The sequence below is a fragment of the Lygodium microphyllum genome, chromosome 5 (assembly GCF_053477565.2).
Source record: "Lygodium microphyllum isolate KBCC chromosome 5, Lygodium_microphyllum_v1.1.10, whole genome shotgun sequence".
In the NCBI taxonomy this organism is placed as follows: Eukaryota; Viridiplantae; Streptophyta; class Polypodiopsida; order Schizaeales; family Lygodiaceae; genus Lygodium; species Lygodium microphyllum.
The window spans coordinates 5,359,610-5,378,679 of NC_141139.1; the positions used below are offsets into that span (position 1 = coordinate 5,359,610).

At 41.0% G+C, this 19,070-nt stretch overlaps 1 protein-coding gene across 1 annotated transcript in view; it reads left to right on the forward strand.

Annotated features, from left to right (window-relative positions):
* Nucleotides 1–19,070, forward strand: part of LOC148035471 (endoribonuclease YBEY, chloroplastic-like) — a 124,783-nt gene that overhangs the window by 91,987 nt on the left and 13,726 nt on the right. Inside the window, exons 10-12 of the mRNA XM_087677425.1 lie at nucleotides 12,336–12,455; nucleotides 18,257–18,307; nucleotides 18,408–18,596. Coding sequence (XP_087533551.1) covers nucleotides 12,336–12,455; nucleotides 18,257–18,307; nucleotides 18,408–18,596 — 360 coding nt within the window. The remainder of the gene's footprint in view (nucleotides 1–12,335; nucleotides 12,456–18,256; nucleotides 18,308–18,407; nucleotides 18,597–19,070) is intronic.

A 19,070-nucleotide genomic window follows, 5' to 3' on the forward strand; every position in this document is an offset into this window, starting at 1 on the left:
TCTGCATGGCTGAGGCGTCTCGGCATCTGTCTCCTGTGGCGCTCAATGATGGCTTTAATTTGTCTGTGGTGTGGATGTCTAGGCCTTCGTCCGGGTGGACGTGGGCGCCTAGACCGGCTAAGTGCCACTGCTCTATCCAAAGGGACACCTACAGAGGATGAGGTCCAATGATGATGTACTCCTGTAGGCTGTGTGGCAGTAGTAGTGGTATCTGCCATACTCTGTCGTGTATCAGTGAAAAAGTCAGTGACTGCTCTCTGTTTATGTGAGCCAAGCTGTGGGGACCTCCTAGTCCGTAGAATTGTTGCTCTGCGCCTCTGGAGCTCCAAGAGGAAAAATCCCAAGCATCTCTGATCCTCAAACTGCATGATCCGTCTCAGGGGTCCAAAACCCTCTCGAAACAGACAGTGGTATCTACCTCGTATGTCATAATATACAGTGCATCGGCAGATGTAGTGTTCCTCTGTCTCTGGCTCTCTGTCGCATAGTGGGCATATGCGTTCTTCTGTCTGTATACCCTCCCATCTGCCTGTCTCAATCCTCAGGTGGTGGGATGAGGTGCGGATCTGACCAATAACTGTGGTAGTCCATGAGGCAGCTGTGTGTCCATGTAATTGGGTCGGGTGATGAAACCATCCTCAGATACCTGAAGGAAGTGGGTCTGGTAGTGTGCCATCCTCGTGCCATGGGGGGAGGGGGGTCGGATCCAGGTCTTCTCCGTATCTAACTTCAGTATGTCTGCTCTGATCACATGGTTTAGCTCTGATCGGCTTAGGTCAAGTGTAGGGCAATCCAGGCTATAGTCGAAGGGGGGTAGTCTGTCAATCTGCAGCCCAGGTAGACTCATCCATGTACTCATCTGAGCATACCAACAGTGTCTGTCACCGTTTGCTGCTAGTTGTCTAGAAGAGGCTAGGGCTAGCCGTGGGTATCTGTCTTGGGGCAGCTCCCATAGTCTATGTATGAAAGTCACTGCCTGGACCAAGGCCTCAGCCACCATGGGTGATGCTCCCAACTCAGCTCTGATAATCTCATGTGGGGTCGAGCTCTTCGCTCGTATCATGCGTGAGATCATCATGACCAGTGGTCTTTCCATATGCTCCCATCCGTCATAGTATTCCTTCTCTGGTCCATCCTGGTCCCCCAAAGGCTGTCTCCTCGTGTGAAAGAGACTCGGACCCCAAATAGCTGCCCCATATAGGAGTGTGGGTGTAACCAGGGTGTCAAAAAGCCACAGTTTGGTGCGCGGCTCATGAAATTTTATGTGAGCACATTGCCTCTCCAATGCACCTAAGGCTGCATATGCTTTTGCCAGACGAGCCTCTGATGTCTCTCTCCAAGAGAACTGTGGTCCTTTCAATGTGACCCCCAAATAAACATACTGCCTAACCATCTCCACTGGCTCTCCGTCAAAAGTAAACTAGTGCTCAGCTCTTGTCACCCAAGCAGCTGAAGTGTTAAATACCATAACTTTAGTTTTCCCAAGGTTCACCTTAAGATCTCTATCTCTGCAAAAAGCTGATAATGCATCCAAGTGTCTATTTAGTCCCTCAGGTGAGTCAGATATAAGTACAATATCATTGGCATAAAGCAGTAATGGTATCAGCACTCCAGCTAGACTGGCTCCGGCCCCACTAGTCCTATCCACGTATTCTGAAATTTCATCTATATACAGCCCAAAAAGTGTCGGTGAAAGTGGACAGCCTTGTTTCACCCCAATGGTGCTATTGACTGTATTTGAGATGCCCTCAGGTGTTCGTACTCTGCCTGTCATTGTCTCATACAGGGCATAGATACTCCACTGTATCTCTACGGGCACATCAATGTTTTGCATTCTTCTCATGAGTCTAGCACGTGGCATTGTGTCAAAGGCCTTGCGAAAGTCCACAAAACAGCAATAGATCTTTTTCTTGAATGCCTTGCCTTCTTCGATGATTGCCCTCAACATAAAGATATGGTCTAGAGTTGTATATCCCCTCCTGAAGCCAGCTTGGCCTTTTGACCTCAGGCCATGCATCTCGGCCCATTCACTCAATGCTTGTTCCACGATAGAGCCATATATCTTGGCCAGCATGTGTCCAATCATGATAGTTTGGAAATCCCTCACAAACTGCCCTATTAAAGATGTGAGCCAGCGTTGGTGCCAGAATATCACAGGCATGCGTGAAGTGTTCAGCCACTAAACCCTCATGGTCTTGGGCTCTTCCATTTTTCAGTTTCCATATGGCATTCCTCACTTTTTTTTCTGTGAAAAATCTGCAATTTTCTGGTCTTGAGGTTGAGGGGAGTGGCATAGGCTCTTGGCTAGGAATATCATAGAGTGTGCAAGCATATCCATGCCAATCATCCGGTCTAGTAATTTGTAGGGGTGGCTGGTTCTCGTGCATCTTTTTCCATGCTCTCTTGCTGTCCTGCCCCAAGAACATGGAATACATTTCTGTTTCTAGTCTGCTTAGGTATTCTTGCTTCTTTTTGCGTACCAACCGTCTGAAGAGTGTTCGAGCATGCTTATGTGTACATATGCCAAGTGCCATCTCTCGCTGAAAACGTGCTCGTGTCTCTCTGCACTCATCATCATACCAGCCATTCTGTGGAGCATTACCTCGTGGAGGTTTATCTGACGGTGTAGTGTGTGGGAAAGCATATGCTGCTGAAGTGTGTATTATCTCGGCCAACTGTCCTGTAAACTCATCCAGAGAGGCCTGTGTGTCTAGCTCCCTCAATGCATCTCGCACAGTAATGCTGTATATGTGTGAGGTCGCTTCCACAAAATCATAGCGTGGTAATTTTGGTATGTGTGACTGTGCTTCGTGTATATGCCCATACTGCATTGTGAAAGCTAGAATAGCATGGTCTGCTACTAATCCAATTGGTCTGTCTGAGATTTCAAAACTTTTTATGTCAGGTAGCAAGTTGGGTGATCCAATCAAATAGTCCACTGTGCTTGACCCTTTCTTGTTATTCCAACATGTGAAGCCATTAGATCTTGGCCATTGTGGTAGCCCGTTAAGGATGGCCAAACCATGTGCACTTCCCAGTGCCAGTAGGTGTGTTCCATATTCTGTTATCTCTCTATCTTGGGCTGATCTAGCTAATCCCACTTCATCTAATGCAATATCTCTGAACATCTCATCACTAGTGTCAAAGAAAGCAGATTGGTTGTTTCCTGTGCGTGCATTAAAGTCTCCTGCTAGTAGAACATCCCCAATTCTCATGTATCCCATTATGTCCTCATATAGTGGTGCATACGGGGATGTCTCTTTAGGGGCAAACTTAGAGTATGCAGGGGGAAAGTAGCATATGGCAATATACATGTCTCGAGTTCTGCTTGTACATAACCTAATCCACATGTATCTTGCCTCTACATCTCTATGTACCACTTGGACTGTATCTCGGAGCTCTTCTCTAAATAGAATTGCCACGCCTCCTGATCCCCTTGTCCCTCCAGGCCGTCTAGGCTGAGGGCGATATACACTTTCCCATCTATATCCATATACATCAGGTAAACGGCTGTCTTTACATTGATGTGTCTCAGTATACATAGCAATGTCTATACCTTTGAAAGTATCCTCAAAATAACCTGCATCTGTCTTAAGGGAGCCATTGCAATTCCACATTGTGAACTTCAGGGTCTCATAGGCCGCGCACCGTCATGCCGTCCTTTTCTCTGTGATGATGACTCTTCCATCTCTGTATACAGCCCATTTACCTGCTTTCCGTGCCTCTAGAACACGTGGCATATTTTTCCTCCTGTGGGCTAACTGGGCTGGGGTGAGGTCTTCATCTAGGTAGATCTTTTCTTTTTGCATTCCTCTAGTTCTTCTTGTAGATTAGAGATCAATGAGTCTTTCTCTGCCATGCGTGCATCCAATGTTTGTTGCATCTCCTTTTTTAGTTCTTCCATCATTTCAGCTCGAACCCGTTCTTGTATGTCCTTTTCCATTTCCTTCCTCATGGTACGTATTTCAGCACGGAGTATGGTCAACATCTCCTCATATAGTGTTTCATTAATTTTGCGGGATGTCTTCCCATATCTACTCGACCCTGGAGAGACATTCCAATCTCGGGTTTTACGCCCATAGGTTTTGTATCTCGTGTTCTTTGGCGGTGTATAAAACATTGTCTCCATGGTTGGTTTTGTGATTCCTTCATTGTCAGTTTCTTCCATCGTAATTGTAGTGTGCGCTATAGCATAAAACTGTTTACAGTCTGAGTAGAGTAGTAAACCAGTGACATAAACTATCACTCTAGCATGAACTAGAGACAGTATATCATAGACTGTCAATGTGACTGCATCATAAGATATGACTGTAGCATGAAATGTTAATGTGCGTCAGTTTGAAATCACGCAGGTTTCCAGTCCACACAGCATGCAAGGTTCACATCAGTCTGAGTACATCTGCAATCTCAGTGCATTCACAGTGTCTGCATTCATGTCAGTCTGAGAGAGTGTGTGCAATCTGAGAGGGTGTATGCATACGTCACTGCTGCCACAATACATTCACAGTGTTTGTATTCATGTCAGTTTGCATTCATGTCAGTCTGAGAGAGTATCTGCAATCTGAGAGAGTGTCTGCATTCGTCACTGCTGCCACAGTACATTCACAGTGCCTGCATTTATGTCAGTCTGAGAGAGTAAGTGCAATCTGGGAGAGTGTCTGCATTCGTCACTGCTGCCACAGTACATCCGTCACTGCTGCCACAGCCTTCATTCGTCGCTGCTGCCACAGTCCGTTCGTCCCAGTGCATTCGTCAACCTGTTGTGTCAGCATTCGTACGTCACATCAGCGTCGTGCCCGCCACACCAGAAATGAAGGAAAAAACAAAAAAAATATGAAAAAAGATCAAAGACATACAAGCAGCCTCTAAAGCTAAGCTGGGGCAAAAAATGCAATTTTAAATGAAAGGCACCTCAAAAATCTCTAAAAACTCTTGTAAAAGAGCGTCAGGCTCCCTCCTGTGCCATTTGTAAAATAATAGATGGGTATAGGTTGAGGCCATGAAACAAGAAGAGGGAATTAGAAAAAGGGACCTTGCCACAATGGCCGGTCATGTAAAAAGGGATGGGCGCCCATGGGAATTTAGAGTTTTGTATATAAAGTTCAAAAAGTGAATGAGAGCTCATTCTTTGATGTGTGGCTAATAAGAGTTCTCTTCTTCTTCTCTTCTCCTTGCTTGTGTGTGCTCTTGAGAGAGGGAGTGTGAGAGTGTGAAGGAGTGAGCGTGTGGGAGTGAGGGATCAAGAGGGTGAAGCTCTTCACTATCTCCTCTTCTCTTCTTCTCTTCTCTTCTCTTCTCTTTTCTCGCATGCGCGGCTATGGTGGATGGAGCTTGGAGATGGAGGAGGCTTGAGGATGCTTGAGCTAGCATCTAGGATTGTGGAGCTACCAGCGTGTGTGAGAGAGGAGGCAACTCATTTCGACATCAAGGTAAGCTCACTACACTCGTAAGATAGACGGCGCGTCGGCTAGGTAATAGATAACCATTAGAGCTCGCTTGAAACACTTGAAACAATAAGCGGTCCATGGGTCTTGGCGGTTGAGTATGAGCTCCCTCTACATGAGTTCAAACCTCCATAGCTAAACTATGTTTAAGATCCATGTTTGTCAACATGAACGAGGTAGGAGCCACATAGGTTGGATCGCATTTAGAGGTTTTGATTGCCTGTCTCTACTCAACATTGGTCATAATTTGGCAACCCTCTTGTTTCCATTGGAGACGAAGAGCGTACCACTTATGCACAAAAGAAGAGTTAGCGTCGGCTAGCTTTTTCAGCTCTTCTAGCTCCTATCTTGTTGCATAGACTTTGCTCTTGCTCTATGATATTTTTAGTCGTTGTTTGCGAGCTTGCTCTCGAGAGATCTCATTAGCAATCAATTCCTTGGCTACCATGGAAAACTTGACAAACATGAATTTGGATTCTTCCCACGTGCATGCCAAGGAGCATATATTTGATACTAACAGCTTGTTTAGGAGGCCTAAGTCTAGCCGTTCATAGCTCCTAGCTAGTGTGGTAAAAGTGGTGTCCAATCGTCTTATGCAGGTGAGTAATTCGTTCCCCTTGTATTCGTGGCTAGGTCCGGGGCAAAGGTAAGGATATATCTATGAAGCAATGATGATGCATCTGTGTCAAGACATTCACAAAGTGCTCGGGGAAATGTAACGTGTGATCTTGGACAAGGCACACAATATGGGAAGTAAGCTGAAAATGTTGATCTAGACGAAAATGTGGGTCCTTCCACTCCTAATTATGTTGAAGTCTAGCAAGAGGGTGAAGAATATGATGACGGGTTTAAAGATAAGTTGCATATTGTAGCGAATATCTTTGCTCAATTGGCAAAGGATCCTTAGTTTACTCGATTTTTTGAGTTTTTCAACGAAGGATAGTAAAGGCAAGAAGAGAAAGTCATTTTCTAGAGCATTGGGACAACAAGACGTATCGAACGAGAAGCCAAAAAAGCCTATGATGCTCCCAATCTAGATAACGAGGAAAAGCAATTGGTATCCATGGGGCAATTGATGTAAATGCAAGGGCAACTTGGAGTGCCAATCCAATGGGTTATGGATAGCAAGGAATGCATACTAATGTTGGTCATATTATGTTGGAGGCTGATTAATCTTCCAAGTAATGGCTGAAAATACTTCAGGTATGGAAATCCATGGACCGAATCTTCATGGTACATAACCACCTGTTTAGGATATGCAAGGCCAAATGTATTCGGGGTATTGGAAGTGGAATGCACAACCCAATGTATAGCAATGTTGGCATGATGCCTAGGGCATAGAGTAACATGTTTGGTAATGCATCCATGTAGCCTGATATGTTTGGGACTAGCTGTTGGTTATGTCAATGTACCATTTAATGTTGGTCAAGGTGGTACAGCAAGTGCAGGGAAGCAAAAGACTATAATGAGGGTGGTAAAGGAGTGAAGTTTGAAGTTTTTCATGAGGCACAATATGTATATAAAAGGATAGCGGTTGATTTGGGCCTTTATTTAGACAATTGATTAAATAGAGCATTTTTTAGGATGTAACCCCATTATGGCTTCGGGCTTTGTACAAAAGGTTCTTAACCTTATTGTTTGTTAACATTGAAATGAGGTTCCTTAGCTAAGGCCTTTTTGATGTAACTTTATTGACATTTATTAGTTATGAGCTTATAGGCTTAAAAGATTAATTAAGCTTGGTCACAACAATGAATACTGGATTATTACTTTTATGGCTATAGTAAAGTGGAGTTGTTGTTGAGCTAGCTTATTTGAAACAATACTTTTGTTTCATAAAAGCTATTAGCAACCTTTAAGCAGGAAAACAAATAATATTTCTATTAAATTACATAAGAGACCAATAATCACTTTCCCGGTTGAAACCACTGGCGTTGACTTTCATTTAGTAATTTGACATTGCCTATATTGGAGGAAACTTCACAAAAAAAAATCTGAAGGATAGCCCCTTTTCCAAAAGGGAATACATTCCAATGGTGGTTTATAAATTTAATGAAAGGTAAGCACCACCAACTTGGGTTCAGCTTATGCAAATGTTTGCTTCTATGTGGTGGAGAAAAACCTTTGAAGTTAATGTAATGACCATGTTGCATAACTTCAATGCATCACAATTCGAAAATTTGTTAGCATTATAATAAGAAGTTTTGGTAGGTGTTGCTGCCCATTACTTCTTATTGTGTTGTTCCCCTTTTTGAATAGGTTGAAAAGTCTTGTTGTGGGCTACCTAAAGAGATTCAGGATTTTTGCATTAATACCACTTTGACTAGCATATCACAACTCATCGAGACAACAAATACCACTAATGCTTCATGGGAGCTCTTGACACTTTAAGGGTAATGTGGATAAATCACTTAAGTAGATTTTCAAGGCTCAAAAGAAGGGAAGATCTGCAAATAGACGTGAAAAGAGGTAAGAGTAGTAAGGAAGGATGTGGAAAAGTATTGCTTAATGTAAGGAATTAATTGCTGCAGTTTTTTTTTTTTTTTTGGGGTTTTTTTTTGGGTTTGTGCATCTAGCAAAGAATTGTCCTAAAAGGCTGAAAATAAAGAGGATGCAAAGGGTAAGAAATTCAAAACATTAGTTGGTTTGGTTATTCATGTAGTTATGATCAACCTAATGATGATGCTATTGAGCTTTGTAAAGCATGGGGGAAGATCAGAGATCAGTATGCATCAGTTTGCTTTGACAATGGAGCAAGAGCCAAATTTATCTCCACAAACATGGCAACCCATCTAGGCATTAGAGAGGATGAAATGGGATCCATGGGAGAGATTGGTGTGGTATGCAAGGGCCATGCAGAGCTTGTCATACCTCTTATTGGGAAGCTTGTTTTACACATTCGGAGTTATGTGGATAGTGAAGAGTTCTTTTTGCACCATTAGAGGGTTGTGATGTATTGCTTGCTATGCATTGGTGTTATTGTGTATGCGTAGTGATCGACTCCCATGACAAAGTCATTTCGATTCAACATAAGGATAAGACCATACTCTTAATGTAGAGCTAAAAGGGAAATTGGTCCCAGTTGTATCTGCTTCAGCCATTTCTAAAGCAATGAAAAATTATCTTTCAGCATACTTGGTTTTTGTGAAAGATAAAGATGATAATGAAAATGTTGGGTATCATGAGGACATGTATTTTTGAAACCACTTAACATGAGGATTAATTTTTAATCACATGATTAAGTAAATGTTGCACATGTGAGGTGCAACTGGGATTAAAGCAAATTTACAAGCATAGGACCCGAAGAAATCACGGGATGTCAAAGGCAAAAGTTGCTATAAGTTATGCCGCACAGGTACTTGGTAGTATAGGTCATTCATTTGGCCATAAGTGTTAGTTGGTGACACTAGAGAAGTGGCGTTTAATGGTACCTAACGCCAATTTGATGGTCAAAGATGATGCAAAGACACTCGGGAATGGAAGTTGTCTAGCCAATTTAATTATTGGCAAGTCAGATTATTTTTTAGGGCACCGAAATAATTATTAGATTAATTTTAAGTATTGAAAGACTGAAAATTAATATTTAACTATGAAAAATGCTGGAAAAACCATTTGGGAAGTTGCCACTTGTCAAAAATGCCCATGCAAGACTGAAAAACGTCTTTAGAGGTTGGAGAGGGGCATTTTTATAAATTCAGCCTGCAAGAGAGAGGGAGGGGAGGCTGCTGGTCTGATTTGCAGTCATTGGAGGGCCTTCTAAGGTTGCCAAGGGCAGGAGAAGACTAATCAACAGCAGGAGATAGCATCTATAGGCTGTTGAGATTGGGTAGCAGCAGTAAATGACTGATTTTTTTCAGTTCTTTGCATCTACAAGCTGTTGTGGCAGGGCAGCAGCTGTATTTGACTGATTTTCAGTCATTCTTTGCAACAAAACTCTGAATTTTCTTTCTCTATAGCTTTCCATCTCATCTCCCAGCCATTTCACAGCCTTGCTGTGAAGATCTCAACATTTGGACCCTTCGAGGTCGAGAAATTTCAAATTTCTCTGCTGTAAACCCTAATCTGCAGCAGAAATTAGGGTTTAACAGCAGCCTCGGGAAGTGTGCCAAAAATTGGAAGCTCCAAGACTTGGATTCAATAGGGCTGAAGCTGCTTTTAGCCATTCAAGTGGAGAAACCAACAAATAATTGAATTTGGGGCGATTTCCATCTCCATCAAGGCGGGTGAAGGCCAATTGATTGCCCGAATCAAGGGGCAAATCAAATTAAAGGCTTGTGGTGATTTTGAGGGGAGTTAGAATACCAAAAGGGATTGGGAGAATCCCATTGTAAATCAACTTCTTCTTCAATAAAGCTAAAGAAATACCGAAAGGGGTGCCAATTTTGGGGCCAATCGGGTGTGCATTGTCCAAGATCAGTAGGTAAATTTGTATTTTCAGATTTGCGTTAACTGTTTGCTATTGTAATTAAGTTGTAATTAGGGATTTACCACCCATCCATGAAAGGAAGGCTAGTTACATTGGGAATGTGTCTAAGTTGAATAAGGATCACATGTCATTTCTTAAAATGTATGCTGATTGCTTTTCTCAGTTACTTTTGGGGCAGCTATTGCGTGGAAGGCTAGAGGATCATGCCATAGGTTTAATCCTTGGTAGTAGCCCTCCTAATAAGCCACCATATAGAGTTAGTGCAATTGAGCTAGAGGAGATAATGAGCCATGTTAAATGAGTTGTTAGAAAAAGGGTTGATTCAACTAAGCTAATCTCCTTTTAGCTCACCAGTGCTTTTGGTGTAAAAGAAAGATAGTTCATAGCATATGTGCATTGATTACTGTGCTTTGAATAAAATCATGATTAAAAATCAAGTTCTGATCCACCGGATTGATGATATTATGGATAGGTTGTAAGATAATACCAGCTTGTTTTGACCTTTCTTCCCCAATATTCAATCCATACTCATTCCCAATCAAATGTACATGCAAGTATCTGCAAATAATGGGTTTTGGATCATTGGGGAATGGACAAAGTTCTTCCTTAGGCTAGGTTGTGCAACCCTTCAGGATCTTCGGTAGTGTGGGAGGGTCACCTCTCTTTTGTCACACTACCTCCTCCAACATCCATCTTTTTCCTCAGTGGGTATATATTTGTCGTTGCAACTTACAATGCTAGGCTAAGAATACAAGTATGGACTGAATTGAAAAGCCTTTTCAGAAGGGGAAAGAAATTGAAAAGATAGACAAACTATAGGGTGGCACATCTGGAAGGCATGCTGCTATACGATTTTCAATGGCAAGAGCCTGTTAGTATGTGACTCTCACAGACCTTTGGACATCCATCATCCACTCACTCCATGGCTGTTAGGATCAGCTATAGGGTGACTCTTGGCAGCAATAGGAGCTTTGACATGAGTTCATTCTCACCTAGGGTGACCATGGCTTGTTTTTCATGATGTGGGCAGGCAGCTGTAGGTGGTCATACATTCCCCCACCCATGGCTTCTATCCCCATACCCCCAAACTGCCTTGAGTGGCTTGTATATACGTGTGTGTTCTGATTTTCGGATAGCTTGAGCTAGACTGTTGAGCACATGTACTTTGTAAAATTCTTCTGAATAACATAATTAGCTACACCTTTTTCCTGAAAGATAAAGGACATCAGAAGACATGGCCATGACTCTTCAATGAACCAAGGCTATGCTCTCTTGTCACTAGTCTAGCCTTTGGATCAGTTCATACACACTAGCTAACTTACCATACAGTGTCAGTCTGTTATTTCCCAATGTCAGCCATCCAACGTTTCAGCCATCCCTCCATGTTGGGGATCCCAAAGCAAACACTGAAAGTCCCTCTCTTGAACATATTTCTAAGAGGTTGACTTAGAGAACACTTGTTCAAGAATTTATAGACATCCATATCTAGAAAGATTTCATGAAATGGATGTTTCTGCCGGAAAAGAGTTCTCACCAAGCAAAAGTGCAATGCTTGGTTCTGAAAGCAGATCTATCTCCGATTTTTTGTCTTCTCCTTTACAATTCACTTCCAGCTAATGCAAAGTCAAGATGGATTGTAGGAAACATTCTTACCATGCCACAATACTAGCTGTTCACTCACACTTGCTTTTGTACATCTCAATGGCTGTTGATCTAGAAACTTTGAAGGAATGCCATCAGTAATTCACATTCCTGTTGGATGCTGAACTGGAACACAATGCAGGTTCAGGGTATATTGAACCAGACCCAAGGTTCATGTGCTGAGCTATTTAGGAACCTTTCTCAAGTTCAGTAGTGCCTACCTGGACTTAATGTTGACGATGCATTGGACCTAGTCCGAACCCAGACTGGATTTTCAGTATGGTTTGAGATTGTTGTAAACTTCCCACCTGTGACCTTACGAGCATGGGAGCTGCAGATGATCATGGACTATAGTTCTTTCCTGAAAGATTGACAATGAGGGTATACAAAACTACTCGATGGCTGGATTCAAGCAAGACTGCCCCACAGTTTCATCTGTATTGCTTGCATTGAGTACTTATGTAGGTCTGATTAACAGCTTGCATCAGATTAGCTGCCCTACTGGTGTGGGTGTCCCATGAGATTTGAAATCCTTACACAGAAAAAAGACTTATTGCAGACACGTTCATTCATTGGAATGTTTTGGGGGACCTTTGAGCATATGAAAGTTACTTAATGTTAAGAGCATAGTGTTATGTATCACACGGGTCTTTAAGTGAAGTTTGAAGACTAGATTTTGCTTTGTTGGTAACATGCCCAGCAACCGTGTTCCTTTCGAGGTATGATTTGTCTGAAGAAAAGTTCTCCTCCTTGCCTTGTGGTTTTTGCTTTCTGAACTTTTACAGCTTGATATTTGTCATAGTAGAGGAAATATATCTTTGCAGGCATTTCAATACTCCCTAGAGAACAAGCAGCCAGTGCTTGGATTCAGTGGTGATCGTACTGTTACCTTGTTTGAACATCCTTCCATTGACGAACTTCACACAGTTTACATGGAACCAAAGGTATGTTGTTGCATGCAAGTTGTCACTTAAGATTTGCACTATCTCATCTTTTCTGCTGGATTGACAGAGATCTGAAGGTATCTATTTAGGTGCAGGTCTGATTTGCCATCCAAATGCCTAGTGTTTTCCCTGTTTTAGTTTTCTGTTTCATAATTCAGAATGTCGTGGTTTCATATTGACTCACATCTAATGATCTACCAAAGTGATAGAAGGGCTGTGTACTGTAACTGTGCATCTGTTCTTATAAAATCAACTTCGATATTATAACTGCACATCTGTATGCATTCAACGCAGCAGGACATGCTGTACCTAAGTATTTGATCAGGTATTGCATAGGCCCCATATCAAGTAGGGATTTGCAAGTGTACAACTTACTGAATCACCATAGGTTTTTTGTAGCTGAATGTCCACCCTTTGTGATTGCTGTTCATCATTGGCCATTTCATTAACAAGGGAGGTGCTCATTAGATCTTCTTTCCCAATCGTACTTGGAAGCTACCAGGGAATTCATTACAAGAGTGTATAATTCATGGCATGCTACTTGATTGTTCATTCTGAAATAAGGGTGGAATATGGTTTTTTAAAGGATAATGCTCTCTGTTGATGCAAATGTATAGTTTTAGAGCCATGTTGAAAACTATATCTATGTACATACTAGTTGCAATGACTAGTACAATGATAGCGATCCTATGGTAGACATATTGTCAGCTATAATACTTTGGATGCATGTTGAATACATCCGAGATTCACTATGTACTACAACTGTCCATGACTAGAGGAGTGGAAGTGCTACCTCCCCTTTGAGCATGAGGCTGCAAACTGCAAATCATGTTTATGGTGATCAACTACTATCTTTTGCTTGTCTTGCGATCTTTGTAGATCTTGCTTTATCTTCTAATAGGCTGCATCCATGTTCTCAACATAGTGATCAACCTCAAATATCTTATTCTTAGTGTGTAAAATAGGAGGCACTTTCTTGCCACCTTCCAAAACCTCCAATGGAGCCTTACTAGTGGAGCTTTACACTGTACTATTATACGCAAGCTCAATCAAAGCTAAGTATTGCTCCCATTATGTCTTATGCTCTGATATATAGCACCTCAAAAGATCCAAGACTATGGGGTTTGCCTCTTCGAATTGATCATCTGTCTAGTATTATTGATCAGGTGACAACATTTTGGAGGTGTCTAGCAGTAGGTGACTGCATTAAATGCAGGCTAGAGCAGACATCAGGCAGAATTTAGGGTTTTCTCACAATGAAAATCAGATTTTTCTCTCATCTTAGCTTTCTCTCACCTTCTTCAATCCATTCTCAAGAGATCTTAGCATTTCTCAGCCATTTTGAGTAGATCTTAGCCTAATTTGGTGAACAGTATAGAGATCTCTGCTGTAAACCCTAAATTTCTGCAGAAATTAGGATTTGACAGTCACCTTGAGACCCATGCCAATTGGTGAAGGCATTGTATACTGAATTTAACACTTGAAATTTATGTAATTGTCAGAGAATTCAAATGCCAGCCCATTCATTGTAATTTGGGGCAGCATTTGGCCAGTGGGAGGCTCCATTCGTGCAAGTCTTGAGTGCAAAAATTTCAAGGGGCAATTGGCCCGAATTGATTGTTGATTGTTACTATAACAAAGTGGCTTTTGGAACAACAAAGGAGATCGTGAATCTCAACTTGTACTCATTCCATTAGCAATCAAGCTAAAGAAATACCAAAAGGAGCACCAGTTTTGGGGTCAACAAGGTGTCCACTGTTTGAGATTATTAAGGTAATTTTTGCATTTCAAGTTATTCATTTGTTGATTGTTGTAGTTAAGTGCTTAATGAGGGAATTACCACCCTTTCCAAGAAGGAAGGCTGGAATAAAATCAGTATAGTAAGGCTGTCTTTTTGGTGTATAAGTAGTGGTATACTTGACTTTTTTTAAAACCTGGAGATTGCATGAATGTATCAAAGTTATGATACCATTCACACGGTGCTTGTTTCAGTCCATATAAGCTTGTGTTGAGTTTACATACTATCTTTTCTTGCCCCTTAGCCACAAAACCTTCTGGCTGTTGCATATATATATTCTCATGCAAATCGCCATGTAAGAAAGCAATCTTTACATCCATCTGTATGAGTTTCATATCCTCAGATGCAACCAAGCCCAATATGGTTCGTAAGGTAGTCATTTTGATTATAGGAGAAAAGATCAGCTTACAAATATGCATGAACAGTTTGCTATTCTAAAGGTTTAGCTTGATGTACTGTCTGTTCCGGTTATTCTAATGGCACATTTTCTTGCTGAAACTGTGGTATATCATGGGCAACTTCTTACTGATCAATTTCAACATCATTTCCTCCATTTATAGAGTCATTTATAGCAAGTATTTGCTATTGTACAACATGTACTCTTTCGTGTCCTACAAGTATTTCTTCTTAGAACACAACCTTTTTCACTTCTTCTATCTTTTCGGGCTGTTTATGCATGCGATTTTCTCAAAAGATTACATCATTGTTGCGTACAATTTTTCTTTTTGAGGGATCCCATAACTTATACCCCATTTCTTCCTCGTCACTATATCCTACGAAAATGCATTTATGGAAATTTGGCTTTAATTTGCTGCATTGTTCTTTGCATATGTGCAGAAAAGCCTTGTAGCCAAATGCTCTCAAGTGCGTATACGAAGATGGCTTGCCCAACCACACTTTTGGAGGAACTCTTCCCTCCAAAGACCTATTTGGTGACCGATTTATAAAGTGTACGGTTGCCATAACAGCCTTTGCCCAAAAACCATGAGGTAATGTCGCATGAGACAACATGGTATGGATCTTCTCCTGAATAGTCCTATTCATACGCTCTGCGATACCATTTTGGGGTAAATTATAAGGGGTACTGAGCTCCCTTTTTATCCCTTTGTTGTCACCATAGTACGGGGGAGTTTCTGAAACAGAGGAAACGAAAATGGGAAAAACCGGAGTTTCGGGGTTTCGGGATTTCGGCTAAATTTTGGAAACGGAGAAACGGTGTTTCGGATTGTATACTAAAATAAATATAGTATTATGTGGGTATGTAAGTATATCAATGCCTACAATAATATGTACCCAAATTTCATACAAAACTTTGAGTCTTCATGTCATATGATTGAAATCATGATTCATTACATATGTCACGACTCACGAGTAAAGATTGAGAAGTCAAGACTCAATGGTTGAAACTTAAGATAGCTTAACACAATTAAGACACAATTTTTAAAACTTAAGGCAACAAAATGAATTATAATTTATGACTCATGAATTATCTATGATCTAAAGAGCAATGAAGACTGACATAAAAAACAGTGGAGACTTACATCAAGAACAATAGAACAAGAATGAAGATGCATAATAAGTGAAATCAAGATACAATGATACATGTAACTATGTCATGTGAATAATCTGTCAAAACTCTGAAGTCTAGGGAGCATTGAGCATTGTGTATGAGTCTCTAGACTCTAGTAACTACTGAGTAATAAGTATGAACATCAATGAACAACTGGCAACTGTAGTCTAGACTCTATAATGCTAAACTGACTCATGTATATCACGAGTCATGACTCATTCGGACTTTGAGGATCTGTGCACCATCTCCTCGTCCGACTCTGAGAACCTTGATAGAGAAGTTGATGAAGTAGCCTCAGCCTCAGCCTCAGCCTCAGACTCTGGCTCTGACTCTACCTATGATGAATGACCACGTGTGGCTCTCGCTCTAACCCTCCTTTGTGCACGAGTCTCATGCAATGGTGCCGATAGCTTCTCATAGAGCATGGAGTAGATATCCCGCTCCTCCTATGGTATCTGCGAGATATGACACATATTCTCTATATCAATTTTGTCAATATTCACTCGTAAAGGTGAAAGAGACAAAGATATATCATTATGAGAGAAGATTCAACATGTTCAATGTTTATACATATCACAATTTACAATCCAACTTCCAAGCAATGTTAAGTGTCAAGGTTAAAAAGTTAATTATATATAATACTAATCATTACCAATTTACTTGTGAAGGCTCAGGGGATAGAGCAGTTCTCTCAAGAAGCTAGAGATTGCAATGGCAAAACACTAAACGCTTCAGCTGGGCAATTGTGAGCTCGTTTCTCTTTTTGGTGTGGAAGGGGGCCCATGTGCTCCACTTCCTCTCAATAGGCCGCCCTAAACTACAATCTTGTGAGAGGACGTAAATGGCAATGTATTTCTATTGAAATTTAAGATATTGAGGTTAAGTAATTGATAATTGTTGATAGGCAAGCCACAAAATCAACATTTAAGTGGACAATAGATTATAAAACCTGTTACCTAGGTTGCATAATGCATTAGATAATCAAGATTCAAAATATAAAAGTCACCAGTCACATACCAAAGTAGGAGCACAATTGCCATATTTCTCCTACCAAGAGACAGGTTGAAGCTATGTCTCTCGAAGCCTAGTTGTGGGTTGGCCAAAATGAAGAGAATGATTGCGAAATGCCAACAAATCATCCTCTACTCTCCTCATCATATCTATATCATCCCCTGTGAGGTGCCTCATGTACTCCATGAAGCCCTCCTCTAACTCCTCACTAGTGTCTGTGCCTAGTGAATCTGGATGAGAGTTGGACTTCAAATGAAGCATATAGAGAACAAATTGGAGCTAGAGGATTAAGTGGGGGTAGGTATTGTATTTTTAGGACAATGTTAGCCATAGTTATAAATGTTTAAAAGATGATTGAGTTGGAAGAGAGGAGGATAGAGGTAGGACTACACCCCCATGTAGTGGGCTTTCTGATGAGATCAATACTAGGAGAGGCTTTGTTGTTGGGAGATGAAGTTGGAAACAAGAAGGTAGGAAATGAATTTTGGATAAGTTTCCTATAGTATTTAATTTTTAGGGAACATTAAAAAACGTTTCTTACACATATTAAAAGGTGTTTTTCATAGAGCTTGTATACATGAAACATAGAGAGAAATAGACTTGTTCATTCATTATGTACATTAGTAATGATGAAATTCTACAATATAAACCTCCAAAGAATGTGTACTCTTAAAAATACGGGCATCACTTGTTATTTCTCAAAAATATAATTATTTATAATGTGGTTAAAAGGAAAGTGACCACATTATCATCTAGCAAGATCAAGGAAACAATATGTGAAAAGAAAGTCATAAATCAAAGGCCAAGTTAAATGCAAAGACATGTCACGTATGTAGTAAAAGTTACAAACATGAATATATCTAGTAAAAGTGTCAAACAAAACCCATGGACCTTGTCAAACTGTTCATTACGTAAATGGAAAGTACTAAAAAGTCACTTTTGAATCTTAGAGAATATATCATGAGTCGCCCTCCACATCCTCTTCCTTGTGTGTGTGTGCATGTGTGCGTACTTGTCTGGGAATATGGATCATAGAGTGTATTTACTGACATAATTCAGTCAGGAGCTGGAGTTAAGATCATGATACCATTTTTTGAGGTGGCCATGTGTGGGACCTTGAGACCAAAAAATTTTGCAACAGGTTAAGCCATCATGTCATCAGGCTACAAAAAAAAAAAGAGGGATGTTAAGAACTATAACATATATGGGAGCTCAAGCCAATTGGGTGGTGACTGGTCTAAGGTTTGAGGTGGAATGTGGATGGTCAAGACTTGGCTTAGGGTGTAGCGACGGCTTTCATGTTAAGTTAGTGGGTATGATTGCAAGAGGTCATCTGGAATGAGATTAGGGAATCAGGGAGTGAGGCAGGGAAGGAGGTAGGGAGAGAGGGAGAGAGAGAGTATCATTTTGGACATTTGGCAGGCTGATATTGCACCATCCTTGGAACATCTCATCAACAACTATCAAGTGCAGGCATGCTTCAAACTTTTGGAATGCTTGAGTAGAGTTATCATCCTTGTAATTATCACTTTTGGTTTTCTGTATTCTCTAAAAGTGCGTGTTTAAATGACAGAAAGTATTACTCCCAGACACTGCTGAGCGGATTGCAAGTGTGATACGACCATACTGGTCCCAAGAAACTGGAGACCTTGCGAGACTAGTGCAAGCACAAGCGGACATGTTAGAGATTATTCCTGTTGGCTCCTCTAAAGGCAGAGGAGTTGAAATACTGCTTAAGCATTTAGGTTTTTCTTCAGGGGATGTGAGTAGCAACCCAATAATATTTTCATTGTACTCGCAACACAGTGATTTAAATGGTTTCATAAAACTTCCTTCTTGCTTGAGCATTGCAACTTGCCATTTTTGACAAATACATCAGGTGGCTAGCATCTTTTGCACCTTTTGCTTTTACTTTATGCCGTTTGGTGATTAGCTTATGTGTGCTGTTCAAACACTATGTTCCCATCAAATACTGATTTTATGTTACCAATTGCCAAGTATTTAAGTGAAATCACATATATGTCTTGAGAAGTCAAAGCTAGTAGTTCTCAGGTGTTCTCTGTGCATATTGGACCTGAGTTATTGCATCTTCAGATATCTTACCAACATCATGTTATAAAGGCCTGTAACATCAGTCATACATGACCTTCCAAATGTGTTATGCTGGCCTAGCCCTTGAAAATGGCAGTAGCAACCTTGGACATGAAAAGTGAAGATGGCAATTTATCATCCCCAA